The sequence below is a fragment of the Colletotrichum lupini genome, chromosome 4 (genome assembly GCF_023278565.1).
Source record: "Colletotrichum lupini chromosome 4, complete sequence".
Classification (NCBI taxonomy): Eukaryota; Fungi; Ascomycota; class Sordariomycetes; order Glomerellales; family Glomerellaceae; genus Colletotrichum; species Colletotrichum lupini.
In genome coordinates, this window is record NC_064677.1 from 318,162 (window position 1) to 341,339 (window position 23,178).

A 23,178-nucleotide genomic window follows, 5' to 3' on the forward strand; every position below is an offset into this window, starting at 1 on the left:
CGACGTTTATTATATTAAACTACGTTAATTAACGGAACCGCTTAAGTAACTAGCCTTTTACCGTCGCCCTAAGTAGCTTTTTTACTAAATAACTTTTTTACGGACGGCCCGTAATTAAAAATTAACTAATTAAATTAGTAAAAGTACGGTATAAAAGAGCACCGTGCGATTAAAAAAGGGGATCTCTAAATATAAACATTCTTACTTAGTAATAAAGGTAATCTTATAAGAGTTATTAAGCTAAGAAATTTATAATATATAAAAAAGTCTACTATTACGAGGACCTTATAAATACGACCTTAAGCCCGCGATCTAAATAACCTCCTCGTAGCTCCCTTAACTACCCCCCGGGTATTACTTAGGAATATAATATAAGGGACGGTTTAATAAAAGAGGAGGGGATTTAGAGGTCCTAATAGTATCGAGCTAAGAGTATTATAGATCTCGGAAATTAACTTAAAAAAAAAGCGGCTACCCTAAAGTGGTCCTACGACCTCCCGCTAGAGTTATTATTAGCTTAAAAAAAGGCTAAAAAAGACGAGGATTTAAAGGGAAAAGAAAAGAATCCTCTAGAGGGCCGCTAAAGGGCTTCTTTTTTATACTAGCTCCCGGTACGAGATTACTAATTTCGAAAAATTAACTAAAGAAGCTATTTAGAAATTATAAAGAGCACGAGGCTTAAGAAGCTAGAAGTATACGGGATAGCGGAAATCGGTAACTAATAAAGATCCCGAGACTAATTACTATATTTTCTTATAGTAATATAAACGTTTACTGCTATTATTATTAAAAAGAATTACTAAAACCTACCCTTTTTTACTAAATAAAAAGGAGGATCTTAGTAAGTACGATAGCTAGCGATTTAAAAGGATAGTAATAATTACTAAAAATAATAAAAACGAGAGTAATAGTAAGACGGTAAGAAGAAGCGGGAATCTCCTAGACCTTAATAAATTCGTTAAGTAGCGAAAGTACGGATTTATTACGACCCGCGCGCGGATTAGATATATCCTTATTAAAATTAAATACGCTAGCGACTATTAATACGGGTATAAGCTAGAGCACGACCCTTAGCGAGTTAGGGTAAGAAAAAAGAGGACAAAACCCGATCTTAAATAGAATCCTAATCCCTTATAAATAAGTAAATATTAACCCGGATTATTAGGGGACGTAGATATATAGAATCGTAAATTAGCCTAATAGTAAGCAAATTAACGTAGTATTAATCTATTTAACTAAGGTTTATAAGAAAAAGGGGCTATAGGGGCAACCCTTATTTTATAAAATCGCAGACGACCTTAATTATTAACTAGATAAATAGTTCGCGAGCGCAAGCTTAGGAATTATAAAAATAGTTAATAAATTCCTTTACGGGCGAGGGGTATTACTAGCGTAATTATAATTATAAAAGCTATATAAAATACTAATAATAATAATTATAAAAAAGGAATTCGTACTATAAAACTAGGCATAGGTTAATAGAGCGTACAATCGCTTTAATAAATTTAAAAAAAGGGTAAACGACCTAGATTTCCTCCCTATAATTACTAACGGAAATCTATTATTATAAAAGGATATACCGGGGCAAAATATAATACTAGAAGTACGATAATCGATAATTCTACTTATTTCGATCTATAACTCGTTACTATTATTAATACGAAATTCGGCGCCGATCGGCTAATAAAAAAGGAAGTAAACGACCTAAAGTTATTAATAGTACGTAGCGACATAAGGATCGTATATAAATACTAAAAATCTAGCGGCAAATACGAGGCAATTTATAAACCTTAAAAAGATCTTCCCAAAAGAGAAATTATACTCTAGGGGGAAGTATAAGGTCTTATAAAAAACCCTAATAATATTTTATGATTATTATAAAAAAGTCGGAATTAGGGAATACTAGTACTATTCGGTAATTAATATCGTACTTATAAGTAAAGCCTTTAATTACTATTACGAAGCGGTACGTAATCTTAATTAAAACGACTTTCTTAGTATAATTAACGTAATCCGAAGCTACTTCGAGACCTAAGATAAGAACTTAGAGCTCTTATTTAAGTTATAAGCGATTTTTTTTATATTTATAACTAGGATAATAGAGGGCAAATCGTAAGTAAAGATTTTTAAAAAGCTTATTAATCGAATCGATAAGCTAGCGAAAACCTAGCTAAATAAGGGGATAAACGAGCGGAAAGTCGGATATCTTTATACTATAGTCTAGCGTATACTAAAAGTAAAAATCACTCTATACTAGGCACCTAAAGACTACGAAACGCTTTACTCGAAACTAAGATTTAGTTTTAATATTAAAATAAGAATGCCGCGCTAAACCTATTTCTAAATATACGACGGCCCTTATTAATAATATTAAATCGATTAAACGTATAATAAAAAAGGAAAAGAGGCTAAATATAGTAATTGCTAGTAAAGAGGCCTAAATTCGTTGAATAGGTAAAGATTTAACTTATAGGTAGGGTAATAGAAAAAGTAATATTATATTTATAAAAAGGATAAATATTAGTTAAGTAACTACTCCGAAGAAGAGCGTACTAAATCGTATGAATAATATAAAAAGTCGAAGGTAATAGACAGTAAAACTAGCCCTCGTTAGTTTAACTAATTCCTCGTTATATATAAGGGAAGATCCGGGGGTACGGAACCTAGCGATAGTAGCTAAAGTAGTAACTTAAAGTATATACCCCCTATAAAAAATTCAAAAGATAAAGAAGATCTTACCCCCTATACTAACGAATTAAATTATAATAAAATCGATAATATTAACTACTCTTTTTTTACCCCGTTAGCCTCTAGAGGATATACGAGGCTAAATAAATAGAGGGTAATAGAAGCTCTTAATAAGTAGGCTTTTATTTATAAATAGTAAGGGAAGGTCTTTTAAACGACGAATATAGAGGTAGCCGAAAGGGCGAATCTAATAGGGCTAAAGCTTATTATCTTAACGATTAAGGAGAAGACGCTATCTCTCTTAATATTTAAAAAAAAAGAACATAGTGCTAAGTATATCTAGGGGTAGCTAGAGGGGTCCTTTTTATACTACTTAGATCTTTTAAATACTAAGCTTATATAAGCATTCTACGTAAGTAAAAGGTACGGCCTAGATAATTTCTATAAGATTATTTTAGATACTAGGGTATCGTAATAGTTAACTAGAGGAAAAGGGTAATTCTAAGTGCTATAAAAGATCGCATTAGTAACGCTTAATACGTTAATAGCGAGTATTATAAGGATTAGTTTCGGCCTAGGTAAGGAAATCGTCGCCCTAAGTATAGTAAAAATAGAGACGTACTTTAGAACGATAACTTTTTATATTTTACTCGTTAATACCCTATTTCTCCTATATCTAAAAGATATAGATTAACTAGGTATTATATTCGATAATACGAAGAACAGAATCTTTAGTAATAAGTACTTCGAGATAGTCGAACGATAATAAGGGTATACGTTTATAAAGCTTACTAACGACACGAAGTCGATTAATTATTTAATAAAAAGTGAGCTTAGAAGACTATACTAAAGATTTAGGTACCCGTCGGTTACGAGGCTATATAACCTCCTAAAGTAATTAGGTAATAATAATATTAAAATAGGGGCATTAGAGTAGTTAATAAAAGTATACTATTAATACTAAATAAATACGCAGAGCCCACGCAGATTTAAGTTTAAATTACGTAATAAGCTCAACTTTAACTAAGAAATCGTCGTTAATATCTTCTACTTAAATAGTTAGCTAGTACTATATATAATCGACGTAGCTATATCTTTCTAAGTAGGGCAATTCCTCTAGGATCTATAAGTAAAGATAGTATAAGTAGCCCTACGAAAAAGCTAGATCGATATATACTAAGGACCGCTAGACGGTATTAAAACCGACGCTAGTACTAGCTTTAAGTTAGTAAAATTTAGGGATAATATAACGGCCTATAGTATATAGCTAAAAGTCGTACCCGTTAAAGCGCACTATAATATTAAAAAAATAAAAAGGGTATACTAATAGTTAAAAAGGGCGTTTAGAATTATTAAAAAAGAAAATCCGGATTCTACTAACGACGAATACCTTTAGATAGTACTTAAATACTATAACGATACTATAGGGCCTAACGGACTTATACTAACGCTATTAGTATTTAAAGTATATTTAAGAACGACCTTAGCCTTGCTACTGTCGCTAGGCGTAAGTTAATAAGCCCGAGTAGTTAAAAAAGTAATATAGGTACTGCGCGAGGTAAGTATAAAAAAGTAAGTTAATAAGGCAATTACTGCGCGCAATAGGCCCGATATAGGGGATAATCTAAATATGCCGCTAAATTCGGATATACGAGTATAGCGCGAAATTACTTAATAATAGACTAGGCTATATAAGTTAATTTCTATTAACGAGCGCTCTTATATAGTCATAAGAGATCGTAACTAACTACTCGAAATATTAATTATAATAATTAGACCGTACTATATAGATCCTAACGAGGTGATTTCTAACTTATAAAAAGAAAAAGAGCTAGGGGAAACTATATAACCCGTAGTAGAGGCATAGGAAATCATCCTCGACAAAATCGTCGTAGTAGTACTAATAAACGACAAGGAAAAGGAAATTACTAAAAGGGCACTAATACTACTAGCGAGACGTCGCAAAAGACTACGATAGTAAGCCCTAACGCGGTAATTTATTACTAATAACGAGGTAATTAACACCTTTTATATAGTAAAAGAGAAAGCCGATCTCGAGCTAGTAGTTAAATTACGTAAAGAAGGCGTAATTATAATTATTAAAAAGCCGTATAAAGGATTAGATTTTATTAAAATAGATACTCTTCGTAATCGAGGGGTCTATCGATTTATCTTATACGACTTAAAAAAATATATAAACCTCTATATATTTAAATTACGAATAGTTCGTAAGATTAAAAAAAAAGGAATACCCTAGCCGTACGAAAAGTCTAGATACGTAATTTAGGGGTACGGCGACGTTAAAAAAGCGACGCTACTTATATAATCGCTTATTATATAGCGCTATAACTAATAATTAATAATAGTACTAATAATATCGCTACGGAAAAAGGGATATGAGATTTAGAGCTATAATATTACCTAGGCCTATACCTAATCGGCCACAGGGCTCATAAAGAGAATCCTAGCCTATTTACTAAAGGAAATAGCTAGTAAGTACTTAAAAGGTACGATTATTAAAGTGCTTAAGCCACTATATAAGCTCGTAGAATCGGGCACTTATTAATAAGCTACTTATTACGATTTTTATATTAATTAACTATTAATAGTTACCTCTATATATAACCTATACTTACTAATCGTAGAATATAAAAGTAACTAATTTAAGATTATTAAAATATAGACCGACGATATATTAGGCTTATCTAATATTAACTTTATAAAAAAAGAGGATAAGGAGCTTTAAAAAGCGGGCTTCGTAGTAAAGCTAAAAGAGGTCCTTATAATAAATACCCCCTTAGTATTTAATAGTAGGATTCTTATAATTAAAAGGGAAACCGTCGTTTTTTAATAAAAGGGGTAAGGCGAGAAGATTAACCTCGTCGATCCGAACGTAACTAACGTTAAGAAGTAATATAAAGCTAAGCTCGTACGAGGGGTATATATTATAAGTATTTATTAGTTTAAAGCGACTTTTAATTACGCTAAGGTAGTATAAGTTATAAATCTAATTAAACGAGACGTCGAGGTACTTAATAAATAGCTTAAGTAGTAATAGACGAATCTCGATCGAGGTTTCGTTTATTACCTAATCGACCTTATAATAAGTAAGCTCTACGTCTTCGTTAATAAGTTATTTATAAATAATAACGACCTTATTTCGTAATTAGGGTATATTATTATCCTAGCTAACGAGAGTATGGGCGAGAGCGAATTTATTATATATAATAATATAATTTACTACTCGTTAATTAAAAGTAAGTAGGTAATGAGAAGTGTACTAGCGTTAGAGGTTTATAGTATAATTAACGGCGTTAACCTCTTTTACGTAATTTTAATAATACTAAGGAAGATTACTAATCGAATTAGCCTTTTACTTATTCTAACGGTTATTTATATAGATTCCTACTCGCTATATAAATACCTTATTAAATTAGGAACGACGAAGGAAAAGAGGCTTATAATTAATATTATAGCCCTTAGGTAATTATACGAAAGGCGCGAGATACTCGAGATCCGTTAGATTAATAGTAAAAATAACCTCGCAGACGCTTTTATAAAAGTAGTATTAAATAAGGGATTAGAGTAATTCGTGGGTAGCGGAAAAGTCACCGTACGAATAGAGGGATAGGTTATATATTACAAAGGTAACTTTGTTTACCTTATTATTCGCCTTATTATCAATATTACGTAAGCAAACTATATACCATATTAATCTACGATTTCTGTAGATTATTATAGGTATTGATTATGTAAGCAATACTGCCTATATAAGCTTACGTGAGCAATGGAAAGTACTGGAAGGTAACTGAATAATCTGGAATTTACTCGAGGCGGAATTACGTACTACGATTACGCATTCACTTACGTATACGCTTATTAATTATATCATAATTAATAAGCAATGGAATATTCTAGTAGGAGGTTTTTATGCCTATATGTAGGCGTGTATTTGCCTACCTAGACCTTTCGTTAAGCAAGCAACTTCTCATATAGTAATTCAACTATATTACTCTCTTTACTACAAAAACCTCTTTTATATACGCTTATTTCCCCTATATTCATATATTCTTGCTTCTATATGAATATTCACTTTTCATATCCTTTATAAGAATATCCCGCATTACCTTATTAAAGCTATACGTACTAGATTATACGAAAAGAGTAAAGAAAAGGGGGAAAAGGAGACGACCTAGTAGACGGGCCCGAGGTCGAATTATACCTCTAACTATAGCGGTTAAATTAATAAAAAAAAGAGAAAGTTAGTATCGGATTAGAAGTTTAATTCGACCGCGGTATATAGCCGACTACGTAGGGGCTAATTAGGGGCCCTATTTATAATTATTATAGCTAGCTTAACCTATAGTTAGAACCTCCTTTTTATACCTACGTAGATATTTATATAGTTTAATTAATCTCTTCGTTAACTACGGTTCGAACTAACTACCCTATAATAGGGATACTAATAGAATAAAGAAATTATAATTAGTTAAAAAGGAGGAGGGAGCGCTTATGTTGGCCTAGGCAAATAGGATCACGTCTACGTGGTGTGTTAGCGGCATCCCGTTGGCATCTCCTCGCTTCCCCGCAATGAGGAGGCGGCTTGTGGGGAAATGCCGTGAATACTGTTGAGACTTCACATCTCACCTTCACAACTTTGCCAGTATATTCGGCTCGACTTACCACATCTTTGCCTGATCTCGGTCTCCTCACTTTACAGTAATACTGGATACTCCTCAGAAAACCACCGAATAACTTTCTGTCCGGCCTATGGCAGGCTCCGGCGGAAGTGAAGATGCCGAAGCCGGTCTGCAAACGCCGAAAGCACAGATAGCCTCCGCCTCGGCATCTTCTGCTGCCCGGAAAGCTCGCCGCTATGGATTTGCGTGCTCAAGCTGCAAAGCTCGCAAGGTCAAGTGCAGTGGAAATCGGCCCATCTGTACGGGATGCCGCCGGTCCGAGGAGACTTGCAGCTGGCCGGCACAGAACTCGACCGAGTTCCGACTTCGAGAAGCAAATGCTCGCATTCGGAATCTAGAGGCATCAATGAGGAGTCCGATTCGGTCTTCCAACGAGCCTCAGCCAGACCTCGAGACACCTGATACCGATATTACGGATCCCGGTACGGCTCGCAGCCACCCACTATCTCACGATGGTAGTCGTGCTGCTGAAGCCAATGCCGACACGGAGGGTTCGCTTTGGTTCCAGGTCGGCCTCGGAGAGGACGGTACTGTCATCTACAATGGTCCGACAAGTCGCTTTCATGCTGGCTCCCTTGAGGAAACCCACCTGACCGGCGAACATCAGGATAGCGACCCAAAGCGAGCACAAGTAGAAGTTTTACAGTCTCAGTATGCTTTGATGGACTCGGTGTGGCTGCCTCTGATCGCTGCGAAGCCAGTAATGAACGGCACCGGCATCGACACCACTCTCGGCATGGCTCTTCTTGATATCTATTGGACGTGGCTACATCCACTTCATAGCTGTGTCTACAGACCTATCCTAATGATGGATCTGGCTCTCGGAGGACCATATTGCACCGATTTCTTGCTCCTATGTATCTTCGGTCTAGCAGCTCGACATCTGCCTGAGCAAGTTACCGCAGCAGCTGGAGTGGGGAGAGGCGACCAGTTCATCGCACGTGCAAGGGAGCTGTTACTGAAGGAAATGATGGCCATGAAGCCAGCGATTCCTACAATTCAGGGGTTGCTGATTCTAGGCGGGCGCCAGTGTGCCATGGGGAAAAGCTCCGAAGGTTGGTTATACACCGGCATGGCAGTACGGATGATGAAAGACATTGGGCTTCACCTGGACATCACTAAGCTCTCCAGGCTTGAGAGATGGACACCTGCTGAGATAGAGACTCGAAAGAGGCTGTACAACTCAGCTTACATCTGGGATAAGACACTCAGCCTGGCCCTAGGCCGTCCGCCTTCTCTAATACGACGTCCTTACCCTGCTCAGGATATACTGGATAAAGTTGACGATCAACGCTCCTGGAAGCCTGTTCAAGCTACCGAAGTCTCCGAAAACTTTGTTGCTTCGCCTTCCTGGACGACATCAGCCTTTTGTGCGTTTTGCCGGCTTCACGAAGCCACTACAGATATGATGTTGCTGTTCTCAAGCACAAGCAGGAACGAGGAGTTCACTACACAGATGGAGGAGCTTGACAGCAGGATATGTCAGTGGTATCATGAGATTCCGATTCCATTGAGAATCGAGGACGCATCCATGTTGGATCAAAGCCCTCCCCCACATATTGTGTCATTGAAGTAAGTTCTCGTCGCTCTCTCTCAGTAGACCCGGTTTTGACACAAGGAAAGTCTCCTTTACCATGCTCTACACATTCTCTTAAGAAGGCCGTATTTGAGCTCTTCCGACACCACAATCAAGGAGAAGGCGCTCGAGGTCTGCGTACGCCATTCGAAGAAGATTCACTCGATTCATTCACTATTCTCAACGACTTTCCCTCATCGACTCATGACGTATCAAGTCAGCTACTGCATATATACAGCTGCTACAGTTGAAGCCGAAGAGCTGAAAAGAGCATCGACTGGTATCGAGAGAGAAAACGCGGCAGCCAGGCTTGCAGCCGCATGTCGTATACTCCAGCAGGAAGCTTCACATACCCCCGGAAGCGGAAGAAGTCTCGATACCATTCGTCGGCTATTGAGCAACGGGCAACCCCGAGTTGTAGACGTTGGCAACAACTCGGATTGCAGACACAATGCTGTCTCGAATTCTTCTGAGAACTCCCATCAAGTCGAGCCGCGTCAGACAGGGTCACTGAACCCACGAATGGGTGGTGTGCAAAGAGGCGGTATGGGCCGTCATATCACTTCGACTAGAAATCACCCGGCGGCACAAAATGCCTCACAGCTTTCTTCTACTGTCGATCCAGAGGTAGATGAGAATACGTTCTTCACGGAGGGGGGCAGCTGGAGTAACGATGTTAGCTACGGTGGGACAAACACAGGGGCCGGATTTCAACCGGACGCGTTCCCATGGGGAGTTGCAGATCACATCTTGGGCGATTCCGGCATGTCGTTCTCCGGCACGAGTCTAGTTTGGCCATCCGGATCCCACCTCGATGGCTTCTAAAGGGAAAGCTAGCGTATGGCCGTCAACTACTTTGTAATACAATTGATACTGTAACATTGAAGCCACTTTCAATGGAGAGGGGATGATAAGCCGGTGGGATACCAGTAAGCTGGCTTGTTCCCATAGCTCCCGGAATCGTGAACGCGACGGAGGTTGTCCGAAGGCGTTGAGGCCTCGAGTTCCTCTCTGGGGAGCATTCGGATGCATTTGAGAACATGCCGAATTGCCTTGGACTTGTGGGTTGGGGGTTGGTGTCAGCCGGAAAGAATACCGATCTTGCCGAGATCGCCGTCACTCCTAGTCGCAGCCTGCGGGTCTCCCCAAGCCGATCTCCAGCTGACCCTCGGCCTGTGATCTCGGTCTACCCATGAGCATGTTCACTCTTGAGCATTATTAAAAGCTTCTTTGGAATAGATACAATGATGTTTGAAACACAAGGGAATTCACTGTCTTCTCCAGCTGATTCAGCCATGGGCAACTTTAATTCAACCGAAGTAATCACCCGGCCAAGCTTTGACTCTTTGCCGCTCCATGTGGGAGATCCGAAAGCATCGGCGTGGGGATTATGGGGCGATGAAGATGAACTCGGGGCTCTCAATCTTCTGAACCCAGCTTTGGTCAAGAATGCCACGAGTGAGGTGGTCATAGGCGAGACAATAACGCTCAAGTAAGTACACTTGACAGGCCATGTGAAAGCTCTCTTCAGTTTCAGCGCTAAAAATGCTCTTATACAACAGTCTTCCATTGGATGCCTTTATACAGCCAATGAACCCAGTTCGAAAGCCGTGCGAACACCGTATCATTCCAAAAGGCAACGCTAATGACGACGAGGTTAGTCTTCTGAGCCATGGCTCGCGGTCACGAGTCTCTAACAAGTTACGGGAACAGATCTCCATCAATACGCAAGGCGCAACGCATTGGGATGGGCCACGACACTATCCTTACCAAGAGCATATTCAATATTACAATGGCGTGACTCAAGATGATATTTCAGGGCCCGATAACAACACTAAACTCGGTATTCAAAGTAAGAAGAACAACGCCCAAGTCCTGCTTCACAGTCTCTAAGACCGCTTCCTAACGCTTCGCTCACTACCTTAGATATGGCAAGGAAGTCCATCACTGGCCGCGGTGTTCTACTTGACTGGTACTCCTGGGCAACAGAGAAAAACATCACCTTTGACCCATTTTCAACCTTTGGCATTCCCCTGTCTCAACTCCAGGCCGTAGCAAACGCTCAGAAAATCGAGTTTCAACAAGGCGACATCCTGCTAGTCCGAACAGGCTGGCTACCGGCGTACCGTGCGCTCACCGTCTGTTAGTATCCCTATTACAGGGTAGTTAGTTCGAACCGTAGTTAACGAAGAGATTAATTAAACTATATAAATATTTACGTAGGTATAAAAAGGAGGTTCTAACCGTAGGTTAGGCTAGCTATAATAATCGTAAATAGGGCCCCCTAATTAGCCCTTATATAGTCGGCTATATACCGCGGTTAAATTAAACTTCTAATCCGATACTAACTTTCTTTTTTTTTTATTAATTTAACCGCTGCGGTTAGAAGTATAATTCGACCTCGGGCCCGTTTACTAAGTCGTCTCCTTTTCCTCCTTTTCTTTACTCTTTTTATATAACCTATCCCTTTATTCGTATAATAACTTTTCTACTACTTATAAATTACTCTAATCCCTTATTTAGTACTACTTTTATAAAAGCGTTTACGAGGTTATTTTTATTATTAATCTAACGGATCTCGAGTATCTCGCGCCTTTCGTACGATTACCTAAAGGCTATAATATCGATTATAAGCCTCTTTTCCTTCGTCGTTCTTAATTTAATAAGGTATTCGTATAGTAAGTAAGAATCTATATAAATAACCGTTAAAATAGGTAAAAGGCTAATTCGATTAGTAATCTTCCTTAGTATTATTAAAATCGCATAAGAGAGGTTAACGCCGTTAATTATATTATAAACTTCTAACGCTAGTACACTTTTCGTTACCCGCTTACTTTTAGTTAATAAGTAATAAATTATATTACTATATATAATAAATTCGCTCTCGCCCATACTCTCGTTAGCTAGGATAATAATATACCCTAATTACGAAGTAAGGTCGTTATTATTTATAAATAACCTATTAATAAAGACGTAGAGCTTACTTATTATAAGGTTAATTAAGTAGTAAATAAGACCTCGATTAAGATTCGTTTACTACTACTTAAGCCGCTTATTAAGTACCTCGACGTCTTGTTTAGTTAGATTTATAGCCTATACTACTTTAGTATAATTAAAAGTTACCTCGGGCTAATAAATACTTATAATATATACCCCTTGCGTAAGCTTAGCCTTATATTACTTCTTAACGTTAATTATGTTTAGATTAATAAGGTTAATCTTCTCGCCCTACCCCTTTTATTAGAAAACGACGGTTTCCTTTTCGATTATAAAAATCCCGCTATTAAATACTAGGGGGGTATTTATTATAAGGACCCCTTTTAGCTTTATTATAAAGCCCGCTTTCTAAAGCTCCTTATCCTCCTTTTTTATAAAGTTAATATCGGATAGGCCTAATATATTATCGGTTTATATTCTAATTATCCTAAATTAGTCGCTTTCGTACTCCGCAACTAGTAAGCACGGGTCGTACGTAGAGGTAATTATTAATAGTTAATTAATATAAAAGTCGTAGTAAGTAGCTTACTAACAAATATAAAAGTCGTAGTAAGTAGCTTACTAACAAGTACCCGATTCTGCGAGCCTATATAGTAGCTTAAGCACTTTAATAATTGTACTTTTTAAATACTTATTAGCCATTTCTTTTAGTAAATAGGCTAGGATTCTCCTTATGAGCCCTGTAGCTAATTAAGTATAGGCCTAGGTAATATCACGGCTCTAAATCTCGTATCCCTTCTTTTATAGTAATACTATTAATACTATTATTAATCGTTAGCTATAGCGCTATATAATAAGTAATTATATAAGTAGCGTCGCCTTTTCGACGTTGCCGTACCCCTAAATTACGTATTTAGACTTCTCATACGGCTAGGGTATTCCTTTCCCTTTAATCTTATGAACTATTCGTAATTTAAATATATAGAGGTTTATATATTTTTCTAAGTTATATAAAATAAATCGATAGACCCCTCGATCGCGAAGAGTGTTTACTTCGATAAGATCTAATCCCTTATACGGCTTTTTAATAGTTATAATTATACCTTCTTTACGTAGTTTAACTACTAGCTCGAAATCGGCTTTCTCTTTTATTATATAAAAAGTATTAATTACCTCGTTATTAATAATAAATTGCCGCGTTAGGGCTTGCTATTATAGTCTTCTACGACGTCTCGCTAGTAGTATTAATACCTTTTTAATAATATCCTCTTCCTCGTCGTTTATTAGTACTATTACGACGATTTCGTTAAGGATAATTTCCTATACCTCTACTACGGGTTATATAGTTTCCCCTAGCTCTTCTTTTTTTTATAAGTTAGAAATTACCTCGTTAGGATCTATATAGTACGGTCTAATTACTATAATTAATACTTCGAGTAGCTAGTCGCGATCTCTCGCGACTATATAAAAGCGCTCGTTAATAAAAATTAACTTATATAGCCTAGCCTACTATTAAGTAATTTCGCGCTATACTTATATATCCGAATTTAGTAATATATTTAGATTATCCCTTATATTAGGCCTATTGCGCGTAGTAATTACCTTATTAACTTACTTTTTTACGCTTACTTCGCGCAGTACTTGTATTATTCTTTTAATTACTTAGGCTCGTTAGCTTACGCCTAGCGACGGTAGCGAGGCTAAGGTCGTTCTTAAGTATGCTCTAAATACTAATAGTATTAGTATAAGTCCGTTAGGCCCCATAGTATCGTTATAGTATTTAAGTACTATCTAGAGGTATTCGTCGTTAATAAAATCCGGATTTTCTTCTTTAATAATTCTAAACGCCCTTTTTAACTACTAGTATGCCCTTTTTACCTTTTTAATACTATAATACACTTTAATAAGTACGACTTTTAGCTATATACCGTAGGCCGTTATATTATCCCTAAATTCTACCGACTTAAAGCTAGTACTAGCGTCGGTTCTAATACCGTCTAGCGGTCCCTAGTATATATTAATCTAGCTTTTTCGCAGGGCTGCCTATACTATCTTTACTTATAAATCCTAGAGGAATTACCCTACTTAGAAAGATATAAATACGTCGATTATATATAATACTAGCCGACTATTTAAGTAGAAAATATCGACGACTATTTCCTAGTTAAAGTTAAGCTTATTACGTAATTTAAACTTAAATCTGCGTGGGCTCTGCGTATTTATTTAGTATTAATAATATACTTTTATTAACTACTCTAGCGCCCCTATTTCGATATTATTATTATTTAATTACTTTAAGAGGTTATATAGCCTCGTAACTAACGGGTACCCGAACCTCTAGTATAGTTTTCTAAGCTCACTTTCCGTTAAGTAATTAATTAACTTCGTATTATTAATAAACTTTATAAACGTATGCCCCCATTGTCGTTCGACTATCTCGAAGTACTTATTACTAGAGATTCTGTTCCTCGTATTATTAAATATAATACTTAGTTAATCTATATCTTTTAGATATAAGAGAAATAGGGTATTAACGGGCAAAATATAAAAAGTCATCGTTCCGAAGTATATCTTTACTTTTATTATACCTAGGGCGACGATTTCCTTACTTAGGCCGAAACTAATCCTTATAATACCCGCCGTCGACGTATTAAGCGTTACTAGCGCAATCTTCTATAGTACCTAGAATTACCCTTTTCCTCTAGTTAACTATTATAATACCTTAATATCTAGGATAATCTTATAAAAATCGTCTAGGCCGTACCTTTTGCTCGTATAAAATACTTATATAAGCTTAGTATTCGAGGGATCTAAGTAGTATAAAAAGGACCCCTTTAGTTACCCCTAAATTTACTTAGTACTATGTTCCTTTTTTTTAAATATTAAGAGAGATAGCGTCTTCTTTTTAATTATTAAGAGAATAGGCTTTGGCCCTATTAAATTCGCCCTTTTAGCTGCCTCCGTATCCGTTATCTAAGGGACCTTCCCTTATTATTTATAAATAAAAGCCTATTTATTAAGAGCTTCTACTACCCTCTATTCGTTTAGCTTCGTATATCCTCCGGAGGCTAACGGGGTAAAAAAAGAGTAGTTAATATCTTCGATTTTATTATAATCTAATTCGTTAATATAGGGGGTAAGATCTTCCTTATTTTCCGAATCTCTTATAGGGGGTATATATTTTAAGCCGCTACTTTAGTTACTATCGCTAGGTTCTATACCCCCGGATCTGCCCTTATATATAATAAGGAATTAGTTAAACTAACGAGGGCTAGTTTTATTATTTACTACCCTTAACTTTTTATACTATTCGTACGATTTAGTACGCTCTTTTTTAGAGTAGTTACTTAACTAATATCTATCTTTTTTATAAATATAGTATTGCTTTTTTTATTACCCTACCCATAAGTTAAATCTCTACCTATTTAATAAATCTAGGCCTCCTTATTAACGATTACCGTATCTAACCTCTTTTTTTTTCTTATTATATATTCGATCGACTTAATATTACTAATAAGGGCCGTCGTATGCCTAGAGGTAGGTTTAGTATAGTATTCTCGCCTTAATATTAAAACTAAATCTTAGCCTCGAGTAGAGCGTCTCGTAGTCTTCGGGTACCTAGTATAGGGTAATCTTTACTTTTAGTATATGCTAAATTACGGTATAAAAATATCCGACTTTTCGCTCGTTTATCCCCTTATTTAGCTAGGTTTTCGCTAGCTTATTAATTCGATTAATAAGCTCTTTAAAGATCTCTATTTATAATTTACCCTCTATTATCCTAGCTATAAATATAAAAGAAATCGCTCGTAGCTTAGATAAGAGCTCTAGGTTCTTATTATAAGTCTTAAAGCGGCTTCGGATTACGTTAATTATACTAAAAAAGTCGTTTCGATCGAGATTACGCACCGCTTCGTAGTAATAATTAAATACTTTACCTACGAGTACGATGTTAATTACTAAATAGTATTAGTATTCCCTAATTCCGACTTTTTTATAATAATCGTAAAACATCGTTAAGGTTTTTTATAAAACTTTATACTTCCCCCCAGAGTATAATTTCTTTTTTAAGAAGATCTTTTTGAGGTCTATAAATTGCCTCGTATTTGCTATTAGATTTTTAATATCTATATACGAACCCTACGTCGCTACGTACTATTAGTAACTTCGGGTCGTTTACCTCCTTTCTTATTAGCTAATTAGTACCGAATTTCGTATTAATAGCGGTAACGAGTTATAAATCGAAATAGGTAGAATTATCGATTATCGTACTTTTAGTACTATATTTTGCCCCGGTATATCTTTTTATAACGATAGATTTCCGTTAGTAATTATAAGGAGGAAATCTAGGTCGTTTACCCTTTTTCTAAATTCGTTAAAGCGATTATACGCTTTATTAACCTATACTTAGTTTTATAGTACGAATTCCTCCTCTATAATTATCGTTATTAGTATTTCGTATAGCTCTCGTAATTATAATTACGCTAGTAATACCCCTCGCCCATAAAGGAATCTATTAACTACTTTTATAATTCTTAGGCTTATGCTTACGAACTATTTATCTAGCTAGTAGCTAAGGTCGTCTGCGATCTCGTAAAATAGGGGTTGCCCCTATAGCCTCTTTTTCTTATAGACCTTAGTTAAATAGATTAATATTACGTTAATTTACTTACCGTTAGGCTAATCTGTAATTTTATATATCCACGTCCCTTAATAGTCCGGGTTAATATTTACCTACTTATAAGGGATTAGGATTCTATTTAGGATCGGGTTTTGTTCTCTTTTTTTTTATTTTAACTTGCTAAGGGTCGTGCTCTAGCTTATACTTATATTAGCAGTCGTTAGCGTATTTAATCTTAATAAGGATATATTTAATCTACGTACGGGTCGTAATAAATCCGTACTTTTACTACTTAACGAATTTATTAAGGTCTAAGAGATTCCCGCTTCCTCTCGCCGTCTCGCTATTACTCTCGTTTTTATTATTTTTAATAATTACTACTACCTTTTTAAATTGCTAGCTATTATACTTACTAAGATCCTCCTTTTTATTTAATAAAAAAGGGTAGGTTTTAGTAGTTCTTTTTAATAATAATAGCAGTAGACGTTTATATTATTATAAAAAGATATAGTAATTAGTCTCGGGATCTTTATTAGTTACTAATTTCTACTATCCCGTATACTTCTAGCCTCCTAAGCCTCGTGCTCTCTATAATCTCTAAATAACTTCTTTAGTTAATTTCCGAGATCCGTAATACTCTTAGCTCGATGCCGTTAGGACTTCTAAATCCCCTCCTCCCTTATTAAACCGTCCCCTATATTATATTCTTAAGTAATACCCGGGAGGTAGTTAAGGGAGCTATAAAGAGGTCGTCTAGATCGCGGGCTTAAAGTCGTACTTATAAGATCCTCGTAATAATAGACTTTCCTATATACCGTAGATCTCTTAGCTTAATAACTCTTATAAGGTCACTTTTATTACTAAATAAGAATATTTACGTTTAGAGATCCTCTTTTTCGATCGCGCGGTGCTCTTTTATACTATATTTCTATTAATTTAACTAGTTAATTTCTAATCGCGGGCCGGCCGTAGAAAAATTATTTAGTAAAAAAGCTACTCGGGGGGACGGTAAAAGGCTAGTTACTTAAGTAGTTCCGTTAATTAACGTAGTTTAACGTAATAAACGTCGACCTCTCGTAAGTAGTAAAGGGCTACGATTACTTAATTCCGTGCGGTATTTAAAAATCGCTTCCTTTTTTATTTACTTTTATAAGGTTAATTAATATGAATCTCCTATCCTATACGGTATTAAGAGGTCGTCTCTTTTACGTAGCGAGATACCTTACCGATCTATAATAATAGAATTTAATTACTAATTAGTATTAGTATCCCTATTATAGGGTAGTTAGTTCGAACTATAGTTAACGAAAAGATTAATTAAACTATATAAATATCTACGTAAGTATAAAAAGGAGGTTCTAACTATAAGTTAGGCTGGCTACGATAATCGTAAATAGGGCCCCCTAATTAGCCCCTGCGCAGTCGGCTATATGCCGCGGTCGAATTAGACTTCTAATCCGATACCGTCGCTAAATAACTTGCTTTACCCTAACGGCAAGTGCGAGTAAGTTGTGGCGTCGAAGTAAGCGAAGAGGCGATTTGCTAGCACTGGGATCATACGTTTACTACGGTGGCCTCGGATACTATTACGTACGAGGCCTAGCCGAGCCCAAAACCATAGGACGTTAGCATACATAAGGTGTTTCTAAGTAGTTAGGGCATGCCGATTAGAGAGAGTTTCGATTTAGAGAGGCTCGCTATAAGGTATAAAGAACTCTAGAGATAGTCCTTTATGATAGTTAGTGTACCTCTAGATATCTATTACGTAATAGGGATAGTAATCGCACCTCACAAAGTGCCCGTCACGTGCTAAATCACGTATCTATTTTAGATATCGTATATATAGACCTTCTCCTTTTATCTATTTCTACTTTAATAGTTAAGCTACTTTTACTATACTCCGTATACTTATTACTACGTACTATAACTCGTAATAGTTATAAGCCTAGCTCTTAGTTAAGACCCTATACTACGATAACGCACTTATTAATACGATTCTTATAATCTTTTTAAAATAACCGACTTACTTATACCTACTTTAGCCTAAGCTAAATTAACTAGCTACGATAGTTAAATTAAATAGTTTAACGTACTTCGCGCTATAAATAAGGGCGTCGGGGTCTAGAAATACGTCGACCTAGATACTCTAAATTCTAACGTATTCCTCGACCCCTCTATAGCACTTATTTCGCCCTTAGAATTCGGATAATTAGTCATAACCCGTAATAAAAAAGAACTACGAGCCTACTAGGCCCGTTATAAGGCGTTCGAGAACGACTAAAGAAACTAAGAAATCCTCTACTAGTAGCTTCTAAATATAACTCCTAGTACGAACCTTTCGACTTCCTTAAGCACGAGTAACCTATAGAACTAAGCTAGGTTTCCTTTTATAAAGCTAGCTATGCTACCTATTTTACGTAAATAAATCTATCCTTATACCGTACTTATAAAGAGGATTTATACGCTCGAGAGTATTTAGAAATAATAGGAGCTTAATGCTAAATACGAGTAATTTATAACTTACGAACGTAATATTATTAATATATATATTAAAGTCCTCGCTTAGTAATTAGTAAAATTAGTTAACGCTATACTATACGAATACGCATTTTAAAAAGCTACTAAGAACGGCGCTAAGTTTAGTATATAGCGAATCGTTAAATATTTAAAATAGGAATTTACGCCCCCCGAACTAGTAATAAGGAATGTAGTTCGAGAGGAATACCGATAAGCCCTTAATAAAGCGAGGACCGGAATTAACCCTTAACGCTAGTATAAGGAGTAGTAGTCCGCTTACTTCCAAGCTAAAACGTATAATATTTTAGAAATTAGTAAAGAGATCGCTATATTTAACTTCTTAGTTATAGTTAAGTCTAGACTTAACCCTATATAGGGCTAACGTATATATAAGACCTTTAGCGAATTAATAGCCTTCGGAACGTATACGAGGACCCTCGAGGAGATTACGTATATATTTAGCTTAGTAACTTAGGACGTATATACTAAACGACCTTTAGGTTAAAGAGGGGCTTACTTTACTTTTACTAAACGCTCTAACTTAGTTAACGACGCAAATAATAAGGGTAACGTTATATACTTTTATAATTACGCATACCCATAGCGCCCTACGGCGTACTAAAAATTAGAATAGGTACTTATAAGCCAAAACGCTAATAGGTTACTAATACGAATACTAAGGAGCTATATAGAGGAAGTCCTTACTATTATTAAATTAAGTAAGTAAAAATCACTCTATAGTAAGCTTAAAAAAGCTAGTTAGCTAAGGAATAATAGAACCCCTAAGAAACCTAGGTTTTTAAAAAGATCCTCTAACTAACTTATAGCGAGCTTATTAGTAAACTAAGACGAGGGCTACGTAGTCGCTATACTTATAAAGAGTTAAGACTTAGAAGTAAACGTAATCTTTAATACCCCTATAAGTAGCGCTTACCCCCTTTTTTAGAGTATAATAATAGATAGCTATAGAGCAATATATCTAATTAATAATAAGAGCCTACTTAAACCCGAGAGTTGCGTACTATTAGGCAATAAAAACTACGTTAAATTAAGAACTACTATACTACTTATTACCGTACGTAGCACTCGTATTATAAAAGGCGTCTTAAATAGACCTAAGGGAAAGGGAACCTACGATCTAAAGCTCTAGAACGTCGCTTACGTCGAGGGATTTTATATTAATATAGTCTTAGAGACTTTACTAAATAAAAGCGCACTTTAGTACTACGGTCTAGATTATACTTTATAATAAGGAACGCTTTATAAGAGCACTATTAAAAAGTAGCTTATCTAAAAGAATAATCTAGTTTTTTTCGAATATAAGCTCCTCTAATCCTATCCTTCTTTTATAAACCTTAAGCGTGTCCTATAGAGCTTAGCTAGTATTATACTACTAATTAGCCGTAGAAGATTCCGTTACTTATATTAACGTACCCATAAGAGGTCTAATAGCGCGCTCCTTTAGTACCTTAGAATAGGTTATCTCGGACCTAATGCTCTTTATTAATTACTATATAAAACTCGAGGTATACGTATTAAACCTCTATTATAAATTAAGTATAAAGTATATATATTATCTAAAGCTAAGATAGTAGTCTTAAGAGGACTACCCTCGAGAAGAGCCTTATAGCTATAGTACTGTGTGCACTAGGATCTTTTTTACTTCGAACTATTTCTTAGTAAACGATAATATATACTCATAGCTTCTAATAAATATAGTAAGTAGCTCAGGGGGTTCTTTTTAAGGATAAAAATAGAGGAGGAAGTGCTTTTCGTACTATAGAGCCTCGAGGTAACGATTCGTTATTAAAAAGGGACTCTAATCTACTTTTTTAGAAATAATAATAAGACCGCTTTCCTAACTATAAACGTTAAATACGTATATAAAACGTAGTATAGCGAGCTAGGAATCGGAATAGAACTTTTACCTCTATATATAAAGGAACCTGTAGGTAATGCTAAAAGAGTAAGTTAACTCGCAATTACTAAAGCTTATAAGATACGCCTTTTTACGAACCTCCCTACGAATCTATAGGATAAAATAGTACTAATAGTAATCTTTATTTATAATATTACCCCACGGGAGGCTAATAAAGGAGATTCGCTTATTATAATAGAAATTAACTAGTAAAAGTAGTATTAACGCTAGTAGTAAATAGGTTACTAAGTGCGGGATTCTAAACCGGTTACCCCGTATCTCGGTAGCCTTTATATATATAGCTACTAAGTATACCCTCTTTATAAGAATCGTAAGAGGGGTATATATTAAAAGGAGTTTAAAGTACTTCCCCGCGGGTATATAGGATACCTAGTTAGAAATATATTAAAAACGTATAACCTATATAGGGTCTAGGTGCCCGCGCTCGAGTATGTATTTATTATAAAGAATATTAGGTTTAATAAAAAAGTCTTTTATAATCCCGTATATAAGGAATAAGCTATCGTAGGCGAGTAAGCAAATTTAGTAATTTAAGAGATATAAGAACTCTTTAATACTAACGATAAGTTAATTCGAGCACTCGGGGAAGTAGATCTAGACTTCAGAAATACTAGTACTTAAGATAACTCTATAATTAAGGATAGTATTATTATTAGATTTTTAACTATTTAGGACGCTAAGTAACTAATAGACGTACTCTAGGGTGCGGTAAATAAGGCTAAAGAGGCTAATATAGTCTTATTATTATTACTAACCCCTAAGATAACCCCCTTGCGCGAGCTTAGGGATAGGAGTAAAGAAGGGGATATAATAACCGGGTTATAAACGGCTCTATATAGTCTATAGTCCTCCTTACGAGCGCTTATATATACCGTAGAGGTTCTCGAGCTTTTAATTCCTAATAGCTCTTAGTAAAATACTAAAGTACGTAGTAAACGAGGTACTAATCGCGAGGAAGTAATTCCTAATACTAAAGTTAACGTTAATAGGGAACCTTTATAATAAACCTCTATTATTATATAAGAATAGAGCTTATAAGAACTGCCTTATTAAGTACTAAGTAAAGCTCCGTTAGGTCCTAGACGTTTAAACCGGGCCCGTAGACTTTTATAACGCTTCGATAGTAGCATCTTCGTAACGCTCTTATATTCGAATATAAGAGACGGCGATTACTATAACTATCTCTAGGACTACTTTTTCTCTACTTTTATACCTAATTAGTAAAAAGCTATAAAAAAAAGTAGTATAGGATATATAACACTCTATTAAGTAATAAAAGGAGTAGTTTATAGGACCTATTTAGAGCGCTCCGGAGGAGTTTAGAAACTACGACTTACTAAAGTTAACTTCTAAAGCCTACTAAAGAAGTTTAGTAATATTAAATATTTCCTACTATAACTATAGAAGTTACTTAGGGATACTATAGACGTAGAAATAAAAAAGCTAAGGGATATTAGTATATAAAAAGAGGTCGACCGTAATCCTAAATAAGGGATCCTATTTTTATTAAAGTAGGTATATACTTATAAGTACGACGTCGATAACGAGGTTAGCGAGGTAAAAGTACGTATATATATAAAAGGGGATATATAACTACTTAACCCCTTATAAAATACGTACGCTTCGACGCTCGTTATAAAGGCCTTTAGGCTTATAATAGTAATAGCTACCTAATTCGACCTTAAGGTAGACTAGTATAATATTATTAACGTATTCCTCAACGCGCTTCTTAAGAGCGAGAAGCTAGTAATTATTAAACTCCTAGAGGGATATAAGGTTATTAGCAAAGTAGGCAAACTCTAACGCGCTCTATATAGCCTCCGAGACTTACTAATTCTCTAGTTCTAAACTTTTACTTCTATATTCCGTAGTATAAATATAATATATAGCTACGAGGAGATCTATATTTACTAAACCGTAAATAAGAAGGTAATACTAGTATTCTACGTCGATAACTTTATTATTCTATACTATTGAGACGACCGAAAGGCGGCTTAGGGGATCGTCGACGGTATAAAAGAATATATTAACCTTAAGGAAAATAGACCGATTAATTACTTCCTTAGAGTGCGGATTTTATAAAACCGTACTACTCGTAAGGTTTACTTTATTTATAACGCATATATCGAGCGAGTTACTAAGCGCTTCGACCTTATAGATTTACTATATCTAGCTACCCCTCTTCCTTAAGAAGAGTTTA

The 23,178-nt window shown here is 35.7% G+C and overlaps 3 protein-coding genes across 3 annotated transcripts; all 3 read left to right on the plus strand.

Moving 5' to 3' along the window:
* Positions 1-3,223: 3,223 nt before the first annotated feature.
* CLUP02_07210 (uncharacterized protein) lies at positions 3,224-3,382 on the plus strand (the record flags this gene model as incomplete). Its single annotated transcript, XM_049286205.1, has 1 exon — positions 3,224-3,382. A coding segment is annotated over one exon (159 nt), but the record flags the coding sequence as incomplete, so codon positions are not given.
* Positions 3,383-7,458: 4,076 nt separating this feature from the next.
* CLUP02_07211 (uncharacterized protein) lies at positions 7,459-9,789 on the plus strand (the record flags this gene model as incomplete). The annotated part of the gene is made up of 2 exons (XM_049286206.1): positions 7,459-8,960; positions 9,012-9,789. The coding sequence occupies 2 exons, from the start codon at positions 7,459-7,461 to the stop codon at positions 9,787-9,789; spliced, it is 2,280 nt and encodes a 759-aa protein (XP_049143349.1).
* A 419-nt stretch (positions 9,790-10,208) lies between these two features.
* Positions 10,209-11,111, plus strand: CLUP02_07212 (uncharacterized protein; the record flags this gene model as incomplete). The annotated part of the gene is made up of 4 exons (XM_049286207.1): positions 10,209-10,456; positions 10,527-10,620; positions 10,678-10,816; positions 10,891-11,111. 4 exons carry the CDS (start codon positions 10,209-10,211, stop codon positions 11,109-11,111), a joined length of 702 nt encoding a protein of 233 aa, XP_049143350.1.
* Positions 11,112-23,178: the final 12,067 nt, after the last annotated feature.